The following is a 19,409-nucleotide window of genomic DNA, read 5'->3' on the forward strand; positions in this document are numbered from 1 at the left end:
AACTTGAAAAGAAAAAGAACTGTTCACTAAACGTTGAGAAAAATTTGATACCAGAAAAATCAAACTATCCGATTAGCATAAAAATCTGAAATAAAAAGGTAGATGAAACTTTTTTTCTCTAAGTTAAAAAGTTCAGTGGGAATAATGTAATTTTTATAGACGCTTATCCTTTTCGTAATTTATTCAATGTATCGTTATTAGAATAAATGTATAAATGCTTTGCTAATTTCTTAAAAGTAACTAATATTTAATTATTGATTACGCATAATTTTTGAAATTTACAATTATTATTATAACGAGCTAAGAAAAGTTTGAATTCTCGGAATTCTATGATTCCACGGAACACTTTTTAGGAATTGTTGTGAAGTCAGCTGCTGTGGCGTGTTATCTAATTGTTGTAGATGTAGTTCATTTACGTCGCACTAGAGCTGCACAATGGGCTATTGGCGACGGTCTGGGAAACATCCCGGAGGATGATTCAAAGACATGCCATCACAATTTTGATCCTCTGCAGAGGGGATGGCACCCCCGCTTCGGTAGCCCGACGACCTGCACGACGAGCACTTTACGGTAGTACAGTTTAACAAGGACCAATACCGCACACTCTCGGTCCCTATGCAGATTAATCCAAGTGGTTACCCACCCGCACACTGACCCCAGCCAATGATGCTCGACTTCGGTGATCTGCTGGGAACCGTTTCTTAATGATCTGTCCACTTCGGGATGGGTGTTATCTAAAGATTTCGCTTTTGTTAAGTTTGATTTTTTACAAAAGTTAAGAAACCTTGTAGTGGTAGAAATGCTTTTATTAGCTTCAGCATTACAACATTCTCTTTTCAAAAACAAGCATTCTAAGAGTATGTGTTTCCATTGTTATCTGCAAACTTTTCTTCAGCTTTGATCTGAAAAAATTTAAGATTTTTGAGTGTTCATAAAATTTTTTATAAAAAGGAATTTTTTTGAAAGGAGATTGCAGAGAATACTCATATACATATGTTAAATTAAATCTTACATATTTTTTTCCTGCTGTTGATTTTAGCTTTGTCATGCACATCAAATGGATCCAAATTTATCGCCTGAAAAAAAAACAAGATTTTACCAAGGTTTCCCGCTCTCTGGGGATATTTCTATATTGATACCTGTTTGCACCAACAACCTTTGCAAAGGCGCCTAAAAGGGCTTTTATGGATGGTGTTTTCTACACTAGGGTTTGCTGCAAGCTCCATACCGCCTATACTTCCGGGTTACTGTTTCCGTTGTATTTTAAAGACATTTGACTCACAGCGTGATCATTGTGCTTTGAGATTCTTGCAAACGTGGTATACAGAGCCGGATTATACCTTTCGTAGGCCCTAGGCATAGCCGTTATTGGGCCCTCACCTCCTTCCCCCACTCCTCCCCTCTTTTCAAAATGTATGCTAAAATTTTCTTGCATATTTTTTTAAACATTTTTATTAATATGGATTTTAATTTACAAATTTGTTTATCGAACTTTATCCGAAATACCGACATACTGCCGATATTGCAGTTGATATCGATAATACCATTATGATTAGTTCGATCGATAACTATGTAAACACTTCACCGTGAAGTATTACGCCATTTTAGATGTATTAATTTCAGAAATGACTAAAAGGCGTAAAGCTTACAGTGATTTGTACGATAATTTCGGTTTTCTTGTTCACAAAAATTTGTTAGAATCTGAGATTAAACTAAAAGCGCAAAATTTGGTGAAAATTTACTCATCCGATTTAGAAGAAAACTTTGCAGATGAATTTTTACTATTTTCAAATTTGTATGAACATAAATCTGCACAAGAAATGTTGAAGGCTCAAATTAAAGATAAACTCCTAATTTTCCTGACGTTCACATTGCATTAAAAATATATTTGTCAATTCTTGGATCAAATGCAGAAGGAGAAAGATCTTCCTCCAGATTAAAATTGATAAAAAATTATTTGCGTTCAACAATGAATCAAGATCGTTAGGCATCGCTCGCACTTATGTCTATTGAATACGACATTTTGCGTAGTTTGGAATTCGACAGCATAATACAAGATTTCGTTGAATCCAAAAATCGCAAAAAAGTTATATATTAGATCATAAGATTCTGCAAAATAATTTATTACCGAAAAATATTATATTTTTAATTGTATCTTCATAATTTTGTGCAAAATACACTTGTTGTTTTTAAAGCTAAATTATTTTTGTCAAAAAAATTTTTTCTCCCAAGTTTTTCGTAGGCCCCTGAATGTCGTAGGCCCTAGGCACGTGCCTAGTGTGCCTATAGGTTAATCCGGCCCTGGTGGTATATGATTACTTATTACTTGTGTTTACAAAGCAAACAATACTTGTGCTTACAATGCTGAAGGTGCTAACACTAACGTAAGATGGTGCACAGCTTGCAACAAGAACAAACAGTAATAAACAAATGGAAAGAGACCAAATCAGGACTGCCAAAAAAAGCGAGTTATTCAAAATCTAGCAACCATGTCACCTTTTTTTAACAATATATCTATCAATAACTAAAACAAATTTTCGCTTCAAACTCACCAGAATTACTTAATAACATTAATCTCTTATGAAATACGGCAGATTTGAGCTCAGAAATTATCTAATTTACTTCTTTTATTGAGAACTAAATTAACTTTTTAACCGGAACTAGAGCAGGTATTGAGCTCAAGATTGTTATTGTTTACAATTATATTGAAAACACCATCCATTTGCAGAAATTAAAAAAGAATAATAATTAGCCTTTCACCCTTGCGTGGCTACGTCCCTTTTTTTATTTTGCGTGCTACTACCTGGTTGACGCTAAACTTGGCAATATTTTTGGCGCTGATACCAATACCGAAATACACCTTTTCTATGAGACATAAAATATAAAACTTTTTTTTTAATTATTACAATTGAACAATTAAGGGGACAAATGAACTATTAATATTTTTAATGTATAGATACTGAACAATTTCAATTTCTTTGTTTACCATTTATATTTTATACCCGTCGTTGAACAGCCGACCCAATTTTGGATCTCTACTAATGTTCAACTCCGTAGCCTTGTAATTTTGAACCAATCCAGAAGACGAGGAAACTTCTGGATCAGTATCCCCAGAGGTTTGATTTGTTGTGGGAACATGGATGACTTTGCGACTCTATAGATTTAGCGTGTATCAGTCACCATTTACTACACAGGGAGTCTTAGGCCGACGGGGATCGAACCCGCGATTTCTGGGACATGCCGTACCAACCAGACTGTCCCAGCCTTTACCATTTATACGTCAAGTTTCGGAGTAAAAAATATTGGAAATAAGCATATTGTTATCGAAATTTTTAAAATTTTTGGGTACAAATAAGGTCTAGAACAAAAAAGTTACAAGAAATAAATTATAATTTTTACTGCGAGTTTTTTTTTTTTACTTTTTCTGTCACCTTTTCTTATAAAGATGTTTTAAAAATTCTGATCGAACTATTTTCTTCGCTTGCGTTTTTTTGTTCTGAATTCATCATATTGTTCTGCTTCTGGTGCTTTCATAGAGCTACGTAAATCCACGCACGATTGAAAAGTGTGAGGCAGAGGTCGGGTGATTATTACAATCATCAGCTGATCTAGTGCTTAATAATCGGTGATGTAAGAAGTGCGCGCATGCGCCGATTTCTTTGGTTAAAAGCAATTACTGCATGAATTTGAAAATATTCGGGATGTGGTTTCATACATCTGTTAAAGGTGATCATTACAATTCGAAAAGGCGATCAAAATGTTCTACAAGTGGCGTAGAGCAGAACTCTCTACCTATGGCAACACTTCGCATGCTTTCACCATTAGCGTGTGGACAGTCATAGGAGATGGAAGTACGATAGTTTCTGTCTTGATTTTAAATTAGATTAAAAACTTTTTAAGTTAGGAATCTATATGGAACTTAAAACTACATTGAGCATAGTTCACAAATAAAACGTCATGAAAATGTTAAAAAATATTTTTGACTGTTAAATTCGAAAAATATTAAGGGGAAAATATCGTAAAACATTACTATGTAAGGAAAATATCGTAATACAACTGAGAAGAGGAGGAGAGGGTCAAGGCATGGAACCGGTCTTCTCCCAAGATGGCGTTGCGATCGCGAAATCACTAATTTTAGTTATAACCATAAAGACAATTGAATCTCTCTTAGAAATGATGGGAAATTTTAAGCTCAGAAACACTTTACACAGAAAAGTTTTAAACATTCAATAAGTTAAATTTTAAAGAATAGGACTTTTTGAAAATGAAAATGTACCTAAGCAAATAATGACATATCGTACCTTTGTTTTTGTTCTATTCTTGGTTGAATGACAGAGGCAATATCGGAAATGCTTCGAGCTAAATCCAATGAGAGCGACAATAAAGATGCCCTGCCAAGAAAAAAGAATCTCAGAATAAAAAAATAAAAAAACATGCATTTCCCACTACTTAAACGGAATTGGAAAATCGTGATATCGAAAAAATATTTTTTAAGCTATATTTATGAGGCACTGAATTCAAATATGTTATTTAGTCTGAATAATTGAGTTATTCACCCAAACCTCAAAACGTTTTATATTGAAATAACAGAAAGAAAACAAAGATTGCCATGCTAATCTCAAGAATTGTATAAATCCACTGGTCAATGGTTTATAAAATTTTTTCGCCTATTATTTTGCAGCTTTTTTATTAGTATATATATATATATATATATATATATAGTTCTTTATATTCGCAGCTGGACTTTGTGACCCTGACAGATTTAGCATGCACCAGTCACCATTTTGATCACGGCCAGCAGGGATAGAACTCACGCCCTCTAAGACGTGGGCCCAACGCCCTAGCAGCCAGGCTATCCCGGCCTCCGAAATGAAATTGAAATGTACTGTTTGCTGCGATATGAGTAGGAATACAGACATTTATCCTCATAAAATTTTAAAATAAGTTATGAAGTTCATCGAAAGATGGCGTTGTTGCATCCGACGGGACCATTTCCACTGATATATTTGCTCAGCCGTCAGTTGATTTTTCCTCAGACGTTATTACAGCAAAGGGCGATCATTTTAAAAAGTTTGTTTTATAGCGTTTCGTTGTTAGTCACGCTATCTAATAATGAATTTTGTTACTAATTTGCTAACTTAGTAAGAACATATTCTCTGGTTTTCGAACAAGACCGTAGTAAACCGTCTGTTTTTAGTTCCCCCCCTGTTCTTTAACAGATCTTTAGCTATTTGTGGGACAGCCGGTATAAATGTAAGAATAAACATAGTAGTTTATACCAGACAGGCGTTGAGTATCTGGAAGATGGGGTTGAAGGTTGGAATCTCATCGCCGTCGAATCCGAGATCGACGAGGGCAAACACACCACACAACCAAGTGCAAAGGAACAAGACGCTCACTATCAAATTCGCTCTCGTTGCTGAACTGAAGTGAAATAAAGGCATATCATTGTAATGTTTGAATTTATTATTTTCTCCTTTCATTATTATTATCTACAGAATCAAAAGATTATGCTTCTTTTGCAAGGAAAATTCTTGAATAATCAACTATTCTTACCTTAGTTCGTTGACAATGACAGTTTTCTTAACTGCTGGCGTTCCGTAATTGACACAAGTGAGCGTAGCAAATACAAGTGCTAGCTGTAAGAAATATAGATAATTAAATATGTATATATATATATATACAAGGTGCTCCGAAATGGCAACTTCTAATATATATATATATACGTATCTATAAAACTATTTACGCTTCTAACTCCATTAGCTGTTCTGTTTTCTTATTTTGTAATCTGGCAATCTTACTGCTAAAATATTTTAAATCATTATTGAAAGATTCCGGTACGTGTAAGTTCATTTGAATTCATTGAGAGGTGGTTGCCACTCAGTGGTAAAGTTTGCTACTCGTGGAGCATTATTTTCTAAAAGTTAAAAAAAATATTAATTTAATAATTTAAAAAAAAATTAATTGTCTATATAACGTTTCAAAGAACTTGAAGGTTTTTCGAACAAAAAAATGCCGCGCACTTTGAACATAAACCTCTATCTTTTGACTCCTTCAGTAAAGTGCTGCCATCTATTGTTCTAAATTACATCTAAATTGAATTTTTCAGCTATAGATTCGGGTTTGACAAAGAGATGAAGCGTAAATAAACTTCTCCATAGATAGATTCAGGTATAACAATACGATGCTCGGAAGAAAAAAAATACTCCGAGCGGGTATTTTTGGGCGTGACATTTTGGAACACCAGTGCTGTGCCCGAGATGATTTCGGGTATAATAGTTAAAAGGTTAAAACATTGTTTAATAGTTTTTCCAGTCAGCGGTGCCATCAGTTGAAGAGCTATCTAAAATTAGAAATCTAGTGAGAAATTATTCTCATTTCACAAAAGTGGAATGCAGCAAGCTGCCTTTTTTCATCCTCCGCTTTCTTACTTGATTTTTCATACTGTAGGTCATTTTTGAAACATTTGAAAATTCCATAGACTTTTATGGTATCCATATACATCACACTTGTACTTACCATAGTGGATATGAGTATGGGAGAGACCAAAAGCCATCGCATGCCTGCTGTGGGTCCTACAAGGCACCTGAGGAAAAAATGTAAAATTGATAATATGGGAGCATATATCCTGGGTGTATAATAATATTATTAAGCATCTTATATTTTACCTGTAGTCGTAACCATAATTGCGAACAACCATGAAACAACCACCGATCATGCCACCAGGAATCACTGAAATCAAATACAATGTTTAGTCACTGAAAACAAACCACACATAATCAATTGAAGTTGCAAATCAAAGTAAAAACAATCACCTGTGAAATAACTCTCACCGATAATTTAAAGGTTGTCGAAATGAATAGTGGACGCGAGTGATAGCTTCACAGAAGTGATAACGGAAGGTAATCCCAGGAAGCATGTAACCTTACGACAACCTTGCGTCAGAATTTTACTTCTATTGTCACGAAAATGTTTGTGCTAAAAACCTTTTTTCAATAAAGCAAAAATATTGCGATTTCAAACCTTTCATCCTAAAAGAATTAACAATCATTTTTTAAAGCTTTTTTAAAAAGTAAAAAGTATTTAAAAGCTTTTTTCAAAAGTATGACGTTTTAGTTAAAGTCACACAAGCGATAGGATTGCATGGTCCATTGAAATTTCATGACGAGGTAGATTTTAGCTGAGCATACAAGACTTTGCGAAAAGATACCTTATAATGACCTAGATTTAAGATTATTTTCACCTTGAGACCAACTTTATTAAAGGATTTTTTCACGCTGCAAACCCTGCGTCAACCTTGATTTAAGGTTTTGGATTAGTATCATGTGCGTAGAATAGAGCAGATCTCGTTTGAAGGTTAGAAGGTTTACACGTAAATCGTATTACAAGCCTTTTTAGGTTTGCATTAAAAGCTTTTTGCTGAGTAAAAATAAATCTTATTTTGCTTTCTGGGAAGGAGTAGAGTATCCATAGTAGTCTGGGTTGTCTTTGGTGGGATGTATGCCCCGAATGAGAACATGATACAAATTGGTAGAAAAACTTGAAATTTAATAAAAACATTTACAAGAATTAAAAATAAGATTTAAAGCATCTTTGTGCCGGACAAAGTTATCTGACATTGACTCGGAGCAAGTAAGATTCGATCCTACACTAAACTGGACAAGGCCTAAACTTAAATATACTTATTAACATACGTATCTATTCGTAAAAATAGTGTTTTGAGTGCATCACTTACAACCAAGCTAAAGGAAAGGAGTATGCAATGAAAAAAAGGAGTTTTTGCTTTCGAAATTTTTTTAAAACTTATTATAAATTTTTTTTTTACTGAAGTGACATGTAACTCCGATTCAGCCACTGTTCTTTGTCTGCCAGTTTTCATAAAAAAATATAATTCTCGGGGATTAAGAAGAGGGATGAACTTACCCCATCCTATCAAGAGATGAAAAGTGAACATTCCCCCGAACGATCCATTCACAAGTCCCGAAAAGAGGGCGCTCGATTCTGCCGTCAACCAAGCACCCGTTGCAGTGTAAAAGAAATGAACCAGAATTGACAAAATGCGGCAGTTCTCCTAAAAGAAGAAGAAAAAAATAGCGAGTACAGAACATTAATGGGTGCTATTTTTCAGGGTAAAATTAACAGTCGCTACTGGCAACAAAGCAACTAAGCATAAAAAAAGATGATTAAAGAATTTTTTTATTTTTATTAAGTGCCACCGGATCACCATTTTTTTTCTTTATGTTTTTATGCAGAAAATGCAACCCATGTACTCCAAAACACGTCTTTCAATTTTTCGTATTATATATTACGTGGGGGGGGAGCTGTATAAAATCCCCGGTCATTTTATACGCTGATTCAAAATTTCAGGGGAACTGAATTTAATTTGTAAGGTTTCATAGGAGTTAAAGTTAATTGAATATCACTTTTTTTTAATATATGGTCGATAATATTTAAGATTAATCTAGCTATTATATCATCATTACGATATTGTTATTAGTTCAGATTTATTTTGTAACAAATGATATTTTTTTTTAATAATAAACATAAATTGTTTTGTTGCATTATTGACTTAGGAAGTGATACCTTAAATTGTAGAGGAAAACGTTAAATGCAATACTTGAAATAACCCACAAACTTATTTGAAGAGGTCAGGAAAATGTTATTATTGTTATTACTTTAGAAACGAACCTTGTAGTGGTGAGCATGTTTCGAGAAATGCTCAAAAAAAAAAAAAAAAAAAAAAAAAAAAAACGCTGTACAGTGTGTTACATACATTTGAAGTCTTGTGTGCTTTATTTCCACTTATAAGCCTTTGTTAAATAGAAGGACAGATAGAACAATACAAAGAAGAACAGCAGGAAGATACATGCAGGATAACAGCGGGATTCGAACCCGCTACCTCCACGCTTTAATGTTAATGGATGTGATCTATCTCTCCCATGAATGCTTTCTTCACCTACCTTACTGTAAAATTTTTCTGAAAATCTATGATGAAATTTAGCTTTCGGAAAATAATTACTTTTTGATTAGATAAATATTCAGTGTAAAAATTTTCTGTAAAAAAAATTAAAAAAAGTTTATGTAAAGAGCCGTGTGTTGGTATATATTGGTTTTAAAACCAGATAAGATATGTTAGAAAACTGGCTGTGAAGATATAATAGATCAGAAGAAAGCTACCATGATCCTTTACTAACTTTAATCTGGACAATTTTTCCTGCATAATTTACTGAAAATTTTGAATTATACTAGCAATAGATATAACTAACAGTAGATTTCAGCCAGCTTGAGAAAATAGGGTGCAATGAAAAGCATGTTTAAGGCTTACGAACAACTTTAATTGTTGTTCTATCAGTTTCTATCCTTTGATATTTTACTTTCACAGAACAAGGAGGAACGACATTGCTATTCTTTATCATCATCATAGTTGGACAGACAGCCCAATGTGGACCAATGACTTCCTCCGAAAATTTCTCCATAATGACTTCCGATTTATCTTTGATCTCCAATTCTTTTCATTAATTGCAAAAAAAAAAAAAAAAAAAAAAAAAAATAAGACTCCACCGAGTCAGCCGATCTCAACCACGGCCTTCCCCGCTTTTTTGTTTCAGTGGGTTTAAAAAGCAGCATCTTTTTTTCTATATTGTCATCACTCATTTGAATCATATAGGTCATCCAACTCATTCTATTAATTTTTATGTATTTAGTAAAATCGAGTTGTTTATAAATCTTGTACAGTTCAAAGTTAAATCTCCTTCTCCAGTTATTGTTTTCATTTACACCGTCAAGTATAATCCGCAAAATCTTTCTCGCAAATATTATGATAAAATTTTCTTCCAGTTTTGTCATTGTCCAAGCTTCAGAAAGGTATGTCAAGACTGGTCTGGGCAAGAGATTTGTAAACTAAGAACTTTGTTTTTCTAGAAAGAAACCTAGATTTAATAAATCTTCTCAGCCCATAGACCAGATATATTTGCCAGATAGAGTCGGTTTTTTTCAGGAGTTATTCTGTTCTTATTCTTTATAATATACTATTATTTAAAAAACTCAACCAAATATTTGTGTGTTATACTAGTCTTATCCAATCGCAGGAAACGAAAAGAGTTTTTCAAAACTGACCTATAAGAGTAAAATTATTACGGAGGCCATATGGGACGCTCTACTAAATTAGCTATTTTTAAGAAACTATTATGAATGAATATATGCATGAATATGAAACATTATTATGAATGAATTGATAAAATGTGCGTAACTCACCTCTTCCTCGTAAAAGAAGGGGGATAGAAAGAAAGAAACGAGACCTCCCAGCGCTGCAACGGCTAGATTTAAGCGAATGATGTGGAATTGCTCATGCAGAGTTCTGAAAGAATGAAAAGAAGTTATTTCGATTTCACTAAATGATTTTATTTTATACCCTGTGTTGAGCAGCTGACGCCCTTTTAGCTTTGAGACTATTAGTGTTTTGATTCCGAGGTAGGTATGTCGGTACTTTATTTACGTCGCACTAAAGCTGCGCAATGGGATATTGGCGACGGTCTGGGAAACATTCCTGAGGAAGACATGTCTTTGCAATTTTGATCCTCTGCAGAGAGGATGGCTCTCTGCTTTGGTAGCCCTACGATCTGCTCGTGAAGTCAAGCTACTTTATGGAAGAACAGTTACAGCAAGTAAAGCAAAAACATTTTTAAAATTCAGTTATCGGAAAACAATAGAGCTCGAATAGTTATTATCTGCCAATGTAAGAGACTAACAATTTTACCCTTTATGTATTGAGCACATCTTAAATGGAACAAAGAAAATGATCTCGTTTTGAAAGCTCAAACTTTTATACGAGTATATTCCGAGAAAGGAGTGATTTCGTAAGATGGACATTACCAAAACCCTAATTAGTAATAGACGAGCCACTACCCTGTTCGGAAAACTGCCGATGGGCAGATATTTAATTCACACCGTTTTTTTTCCTTCTTTTCAACAATCTGCTTTTACCAACACCTAGATTGGTGTATATGCTATACCACTGAAATCAAGAGAATGTCGGTGAATGTCGACAATCACGTAGTCCCTTTGGTGAATGTCCGAAGAATTATTTATATCCGATTTGGTATAAATAATTCTCATTCCTGATTAATTTATTCGTTGGTATTATTATATTTGTGTGATATTTTAATATCTGCTGAGAATAGATTAGGAGAAACATCAGTGTTCGGAGTACCGGTTAAATGCATACCGGGCAGTGGCAATGAACCTTAAAAAACATTTGCTGTAGGGCATACCGTGCAAATGCATACTGGCCTTTAACTAGACCCGTATGCATTTCGGACATTTACCAAAGCAAACTATGTGATTGTGAACATTCACTGGTGGAAGTCAACATCCACCAATTTCTGTCATTCACAATAACATAAACATTGACAGTAAAAGAGTTGTTTCTTGTAGCAGATCATTATTAAGTCAATCATTCAAAATCTTTCGCCTTTTATAAGAGATCTTCTTATCTTAAAACAATAAAAATAAATAATCGAAAACGATTGGGATAAATTAAATGAAATAAAAACAAGTAAAATCTTTTTGAATTTTATCTCTTAACTAATAAACTTCTTAATTATTAATAAAGTGTTTTTGGTAAAATAAATTAGGGTGGGCTATGTCCCCCTCCGTGAGCACACCTTCGTTGAGGACTGTTAATTCGTATACGTATTGTATTTGATGTATGTTTTGTATTGCTTAAATACGTCAATTTGTACAGACAGTAGTCTTAAATTTCGAAATCCAACACAAATTGTAAACATTAAAAATTTTGTACTTTACCTTTTGAATAAAATGACTGCAATGTAAAATACAAGCATTGCAAATGATAAACCATAACAGATCCATTTAGCTAGTTTCACCCATTCTGGCTCAGGCGGAATGTCCTACAAATAATAAAACAGAAAAGTTTCATTGTAATTTTCGATATATATTACGAGGGCCATCCGAAAGTAAGGGCCGTTCGCAAATAAATTTTCAAGAAGCAAATTCGTAGCATTACATTTTCTGGCATATTGTATTTAAAAACACATTTTTTCGTTTATAATTTACGAACGGTCCTTCAAACCTCGGAAAGCTTTAAATCTTATTTAAACCTTAAGCTATAAAATAATTTTCAAAATGCGTATTTCTTATGAAAATTGAAAAAAGTATCAAAAACTGAATGTGTCCCTTTCATCATTGTACGTGAAGGCAAATGGATGGAGAACTGAGTGTAAACAATAGCAAGATTCTATAATTGAAACGGAATCTTAAAAACTTTCTGTATATGCCTAAGCTTATGTTATGTCTACGAGGCGTTGTGTAAACAGGCATGATATTCTAAGACGTTTTCGAATTGCGATTTGAATTTAATTTTGCACATAGTTTTGCCTTTCACTAGATTTTTTTTCTTTTATAAATTCCAATAGGTCGTGACCCATAAATTGGTTTAAGGAAATTGTTGTTGTTGTTTATTTACGTGGCACTAGTGCTGTACAATAGGCTATTGGCGACGGTCTGGGAAACATCCCTGAGGATGATCCTAAGACATGCCATCATAATTTTGATCCTCTGTGGAGGACATGGCAACCCCGCTTCGGTAGCCCGACGACCTGCTCGTGAAGTCGAGCACTTTACAGTAGAACAGTTTAACGAGGACCCATACCGCACACGCTCGATCCCTACGAAGACTGATCCAAGGATTCACCCACCCGCACACTGACCGCCAGCCAGTGATACTTGACTTCGGTGATCTTCTGGGAACCGTGTCTTAACGATCAGTCCTCAGCGGAACAGTTTAAGGAAATTAATAACACGACATAAATAAAGTGAAAGGGTTAACTTGTTTTGATAGCTATGTTCAGTTTTTTTATGTTTCAGTTAAAGTTAAACGAAATCACAAATTGAATGATAAATAGCACAAGCCATATTGTAAACAGAACAATAACAATAGACAATAGGATGGCGTGTTCTTTAAGATAAGGTGTAAAATTAAATTGGATGGAGTAACAGTAAGGGCTTACTGAGAATTCTGACCACAAGCGCCTTACGTGCTGAGAATAATATGGCTCTCTGTCCATAGAGATAAAATAAATTTCCTTAAAAATTCATTTAACATGTAATTACCATCTACATATTAATTTGTATAATGGTACCTAAATGGGAGTATGAAAAGGGAATTGAAGTTGATGAAGTTTATTGCTTAAAAACGAACTTACGAAGGGTTGTTTCAGTTTAGACATAATGGCATAAGTCCCAGTTTGTGTGCATTTGCATTTCGTTTCTTCGGCATCACTCTCGGCAATGGAACAGCCATCGTTTGTCCATCCACCACGCTTCTTTGTCCTGCACAGAGCAAATATCATTTATTAGAAGTTTGGGGAGTGGGAGGAATATTGATAATGAGACACTCGATATCCCATCCCAAATGTCACACACTTTACTTTAAGTTTAACGAATTTGAAGGTTTAAATAGCGCACTGCTCTTCTGTTTTTAAGGTAGGTAGGTACTTTATTTACGTCACACTAGAACTGAACAATGGGCTATTAGCTACGATCTGGGAAACATCCATGAGGATGATCCGAAGACATACCATCGGAATTTTTATCCTCTGCAGAGGGGATGGCTACACTGCTTTGGTAGCCCGACGACCTGCACCGAAGTTGAGCACTTTACTGTAGAACAGTTTAACAAAGACTGATACAGCGCATCCTCGGTCCCTATGCAGGTTGGTCAAAGTGGTCACCCACCCTCTTACTGAGAGCAGCCAGTGATGCTTGATTTCGGTGTTCTACTGGGAGCCGTGTCTTTACAATCAGTCCACTGCGGGACTCTGTTTTTAAGAAAACTTCGCGTGATGATACTAGTCTGTTTTAGCACTTTCATTTCACAGCCTGCGCATTCACGCAAAATTATTCTGAGATGTTCTGTAGTTAAACAAGATTGTTCTGTAGTACGACCTGCGCTAAACGCAACTACGTGACAGAGCTACATCTCGCTGAATGAAGTTGGGTCGATGCAGCTTAATGATGAATTAAGTACTATGATGATGATCTAAGAATCGGCTCCAAAGTACAGTACTCTGATCACAATCTATGATTTGAAAACGATCCATCTACATCAATCTAATCGGGATTCGCTATTGGCTAATCAACCCAAACAATACCCAACATTCCTTTTCACATTGTGAATGCGATCCACAATTTGGAAACAAACCTACGATACTCCGATTACTTTCCTCGGAACTCTGATTGCGTCCTGTGATTCAGTCTCAAATCCAGGAACACCAGCTATTTTTTTACGAACCTAAGATATTCCGATTACGTTCCATGGAACTTTTTCCCTTGGAACTGACTGCGCCCTGGGGTTGGACTTCAAATCCAGGACACTCCGTTAACTATCCACAATTGCACAACGAGCGCAGCGCCTGTCACTTTTTCCACGATCAGCGATTGGGCATTCAATCCTCGATATTCTGATTTCAATTTTTGGCTTACTGATCACAATTCATGATTGAACAACGAAACCATGACACTCTGATTGTGATACATAATTCAATGACGAACTCATGATATTTTTGGGGATCATAGTGAGTATTGTGCTTGAAGTCGGTGGTCGTAAGATTCACGAATTCTTAGCTTTTGCATCTTCAAAATAGATTTAACATATGATTGCTGATGAACGTACAATTCTGAAGCTTTCGATTTGGATTTCTTTTTGAATGCGACAAATCTTCACAACTCGTGAAAGTGAGGAGAAAATTTTCCCCTCACAAAAGCACGTTGTCAGCCAGTATTGCGAGATATCTTGATCTGAAATACACTTTAAGCCAACGCATTTCTTTCCTCAAAAAGTAGCTTTGGAGTTCTGAAGAAAAAAGACATTTTAATGTATGAATTTTTTTTTATTAAAAAAGCAATAGTATTTAATTTATTTCTTAAATAAATTGTTTGAAATTTGAAAGAACTATTTTTAAAAAACATAAAGAAGCTCACCCTTTTATTTCTAATGTGGAATCCCATCTCATACACTCTCTCTTTCTTATCTGTGAATGCAATCAGTAACAGTTACGTATAACCAGTATTAAATTATCACTGACAACAATAATGCAATTCGAATTTTGATACTGTGTGATAGTGAATTTGAATAAATTATCATAAAACTGCAAAAAGAGGATTCTTAATTTTTATTTTATAAATTACTAAATTAAATGCAGTAACAGTTCCATGTCAGCGTCACAAAATATTAATATAAAAGATACTGTGGCGTAACTACCACTATAAATATTAAACACCAATTTACTAGTACATGGGTGATTCTCACGAAACATGACAATTCACTGTCCCTTGCTCCAAGATCTAATACTATAATACTAAAGGAACTTTTTTTTAGAGAAAATTAATAAATAGCATTGCTGTTAACATTTTAAAATGACTTTGCACTAGCATTGACTGTTTCGTATACTTAAAAAATTTAATTGAATATCAAAATGTCATTTTCTTGGCATGTCCCAAACAATATTTCCAATAATAACTAGCTTCAAAACTTCCCATACATTTTTCAAAATCTAATTTTTTTTAATCTTATTCTATGTAAGCATTTCTAGAATATACGCATAGGGTATTGTTTACTAAAACTTCGTTTAAAATAATTTTTCCTGTCAATAATTTGTTTGTCTCATGAAAACCTGTCATTTTCCTGGATACTTTTACTTAGTGATTTACAACCAAAATAGATAGCGCCAGGAATCAATATCTTACGTTAATAGATTGATTAGATACCCTCCTATCTGAGCATGTCTTGTTGCATGAATAAAGAGCCAATTTTCTGGCTCAAAATCTATTTCAAAAAATTTTTCAAGGTGAGTAGGTTTTTATGCTGTCATTTTCCTGGCTTCTTGAAATCATTACTAACAAAAACCACATATAGATTTATCTGAGTTATTTTTTAAGAAATACTGTTGTTTTCTGCAGAATGTAAACGTCTTCGGCCAAAATATTAAATTAAAGTAAAGTTATATGCTATAAAATGGCGAATTCGTCATTATCCTGGCTGATATTTTCCTGGCTTATGAATGCCAGGACATTGAAGTGTTACCAGAAATGCCTTTTAACTGCTAATACTGCAAAGAGGGAAAGCAAATATTAATCTAATACCAAGTTTATGTATGATTGTAATATGCTTGGATGTAATCAAAGTTATTTATTTATTTAATGATTGATTATTAGACACAATTTTATTCTGTACATATCAGCAACAAAATTTTTTTTGTTTCTTTCTACAGTGGATAAAAAGAATTAATTTAAGCAATTTGTGGTCCATCTAACATAAAGGCTTAAGTTGAGTTACTTACTATTAACTTAAAATTACTGTTTTTTAAACTTCTAAGGTATATGTCATTTTCCTGGCATTCAAGATTTGGTGAATTTCTATTTTTTTTCTCGAGCAAATGTCAATAAACTACACTGCTGCCTATAAGATATTAATAAGTGTCGCTAAAGAAGTATACAAAAAAATTTTTTAGATTATTTTGAAGACTTTTTCCGAATTGTCATGTTTCGTGAGAATCACCCATATAAAACATGCTAATCATGGAGAAAAAACGAGATTACAAAATTGAGCAGATATTGAAAGTGGAGTGCAATTCCTATACCATGACGAATAAAAAGCATATACTTTCACCTGCATTCAATTGGAAATGATTTTTAAACTTTATTAGTTTTTTAAACTATTTAATTGGGAATGCATTTTGTATAATAAATATTATTAAGTAATAAATATTATTGTATAATAAATCTTATATAAATGAAAATATACCATCTACGGATTAACAAAAGTATTTTTTAAAAAGAATATTCAATGAAAATAGTAACTTACCTCTCCATTTTCTCGTAATTCTTCATCCGCTAGTAATTTACGCCCTGTTGCTTTTACCTGACAAAATAAAAAATAATCTAATAATCTGTAACAACGACTTAAAAGGGTAAAACTACTCGAGGATTTATTACTACTTGTATATATATATATATATATATATATATATATATATATATATATATATATATATATATATATATATATATAATATATATATATATATATATATATATATATATATATATATATATATATATATATATATATATATATATATATATATATATATATATATATATATATATATATATATATGTTATATATATATATATATATATATATATATATATATATATATATATATATATATATATATATATATATATATATATATATATATATGTATTAACCGTTCACATGCTTCAATGGCAATACTGTGACGCAATAGCTCATTTGCTCATAAAACGTTTGGTAGTTATAATGAAATAGCTATTTAGCTATTCAATGTATAATTGAAATAAATATAGCCGTTATTTTGTTTTTGTGTCTGTTTGGAAAAATTATTTTTATCAGTTAATTTATTAAATAATCAAGAAGATTTTTTTTTCTTCAGATTTTCGATTTTTTCCCAATGTTCCGTAAATTTTTTCTCCTAAAACATGCTTATTATTTTACTTCTTAAGTGGTCTCTTAATACACATGCGTGAAAATATCTTTTACATGTAATTAAAAAAACGAAATGCTGTATAAAATACAATACTACCTTTCTTTTATGCTTCAAAGTGATTATTAAAGGTTCTTTTTCCAGTGCAGGGGCACTTGCATTAGGATTACAGTTGAAAGACACCACATCACTGTCCAAGAAAACATAAGTCGTCTTCCCTCTAGGGAAAAACAAACAAACATTCTCTACAATTTGCCAACAAGAAAAGTAAGAATTCGGTTATGAAGGCATCTGCATGATGAAAACATTTTTTCTATTTTATAGTTTAAATAAATAAGTTATTTTTGAAGAGCTTACAGGAACTTAATTTCATCTAACCTCTGCAATTTAAAATTTCATTCGGATTTAAATAAATTTTTTTTTATGTATGTTATCGGCAAAGCTTGATATCCGGCATTCTATAGAATGCCTAGGCAATGTATGAAACGATGTATATTTCACACATTATCCTCGGCATTCTATAGAATGCCAAATGAGAAACCGGCAAAGTATAAAATACAAAGTAAAAAATAAATATCACGCGGCAAGGCACGTGACCTTTAACGCCAGGCTCAAGCTCAGAATTTGTCAGTTACACTTAGCGGTTTTTATATGAAAATTTACACAGTTAGTCTCAATTTCGTGCCAGATGGTTCATACGTAATTCAAATATCCATAAAGATCTCAAAATTCCGTTTCTATCCGAATATATACACAAATTAAATGCAGACTTCTACGACAAAGCCATACAATGCAGCACAGCCAACTTCAATCAGATTTTTAACTTCGAGAACTATAAAAAAGACGATAAACTAAGACCAATAGCCGCTCATTTCACCTCCGACGCCTCATACCACAACTATCAGCCCAAATAATAGTCTTCAATTCCAGCATCTATAGTCTACATCAATAATCCAAAGCATCAATAGTCCACATCATCAAACACTTTACCAATACTGAAATCCTGACCTATGTTGCTTCACGTTGACAATCAAACTACAGCCATCCACAGATTACAGCAAGTTGCTCTTATTATTTTAATTTTCTTTCAGTTATACAAGCAAGGTGCTTGTCTCCCTGTAACAGCCACCCCATAGACTGCTGAACTCAAACTGTCTTTTATTTTAACTTTTCATACTATTTCATGATTTATGGGAAAGTCTTAATTTCGTGCTGTTACTGTTAAGTTCCGAATCGTATATTTGAGAATTTAACATGATCTTGTTAAACCATTCTGATATGTCAGTAATTTTAAGCTTTCATTCTGAATTGATATTTAATGCTTGCAAAACAATGCAGTAAGTAAAGTATTTATGAGAAAAATAGCACAAATATATAGACAGCATGATATCACAGAGTCATGATAAGAACGAAGGAAAAAGATGACTCGAATTAAGACAAATGCAAGAGCGATTTTTTTTATATGGAAATAAAGAGCGGACTGTTGTTACAATCAAAATATCGGATTATTGGTCATGCATCTTCATGGAATAACCGTATAACCCTTTGATGCAAATAAGACAATAGTGCCCATTTTATACAGGGTGATTCTAAAAAGATGGGCAAAATTTTAGGAAGTGATAGTACACACCCAAGCAAGCAATTTTTATCAAAGAATGCATGGTCGAAAACAGAACGCAAAACCGCTAGAGGGCGTCAAAGTTTGTGTTCTAATATGAGGCAGAAACACACGAAGAACGATGAAGTTAAGTTATAAATGCAAATTTAATGGCATGTGATTACAATAAATGCTCAAAACAGTGGTCGGCAGCGGCTATGCACGCAGTACAACGGCGAAGAAAAGATAGGCGACCATTCTGAAAC

General features: G+C 33.4%; 1 protein-coding gene across 1 annotated transcript in view; it reads right to left on the bottom strand.

The window, feature by feature from the left end:
* Positions 1–789: 789 nt before the first annotated feature.
* LOC107444865 (adhesion G protein-coupled receptor D1) overlaps positions 790–19,409 on the bottom strand; it is a 61,222-nt gene continuing 42,602 nt past the window's right edge. The window contains exons 16-29 of the mRNA XM_087156682.1: positions 17,646–17,766; positions 16,883–16,939; positions 15,001–15,050; positions 13,224–13,350; positions 11,806–11,909; positions 10,255–10,357; positions 7,924–8,071; positions 6,669–6,732; positions 6,520–6,586; positions 5,557–5,639; positions 5,280–5,424; positions 4,302–4,391; positions 1,013–1,076; positions 790–902 (exon numbers count right to left, since the gene is read on the bottom strand). Coding sequence (XP_087012808.1) covers positions 892–902; positions 1,013–1,076; positions 4,302–4,391; positions 5,280–5,424; positions 5,557–5,639; positions 6,520–6,586; positions 6,669–6,732; positions 7,924–8,071; positions 10,255–10,357; positions 11,806–11,909; positions 13,224–13,350; positions 15,001–15,050; positions 16,883–16,939; positions 17,646–17,766 — 1,234 coding nt within the window. The 3' untranslated portion in view covers positions 790–891. The remainder of the gene's footprint in view (positions 903–1,012; positions 1,077–4,301; positions 4,392–5,279; positions 5,425–5,556; positions 5,640–6,519; positions 6,587–6,668; positions 6,733–7,923; positions 8,072–10,254; positions 10,358–11,805; positions 11,910–13,223; positions 13,351–15,000; positions 15,051–16,882; positions 16,940–17,645; positions 17,767–19,409) is intronic.

This window comes from Parasteatoda tepidariorum, chromosome 2 (genome assembly GCF_982258835.1).
Source record: "Parasteatoda tepidariorum strain Cologne lab strain chromosome 2, Ptep-v5.0, whole genome shotgun sequence".
NCBI classification, from domain to species: Eukaryota; Metazoa; Arthropoda; class Arachnida; order Araneae; family Theridiidae; genus Parasteatoda; species Parasteatoda tepidariorum.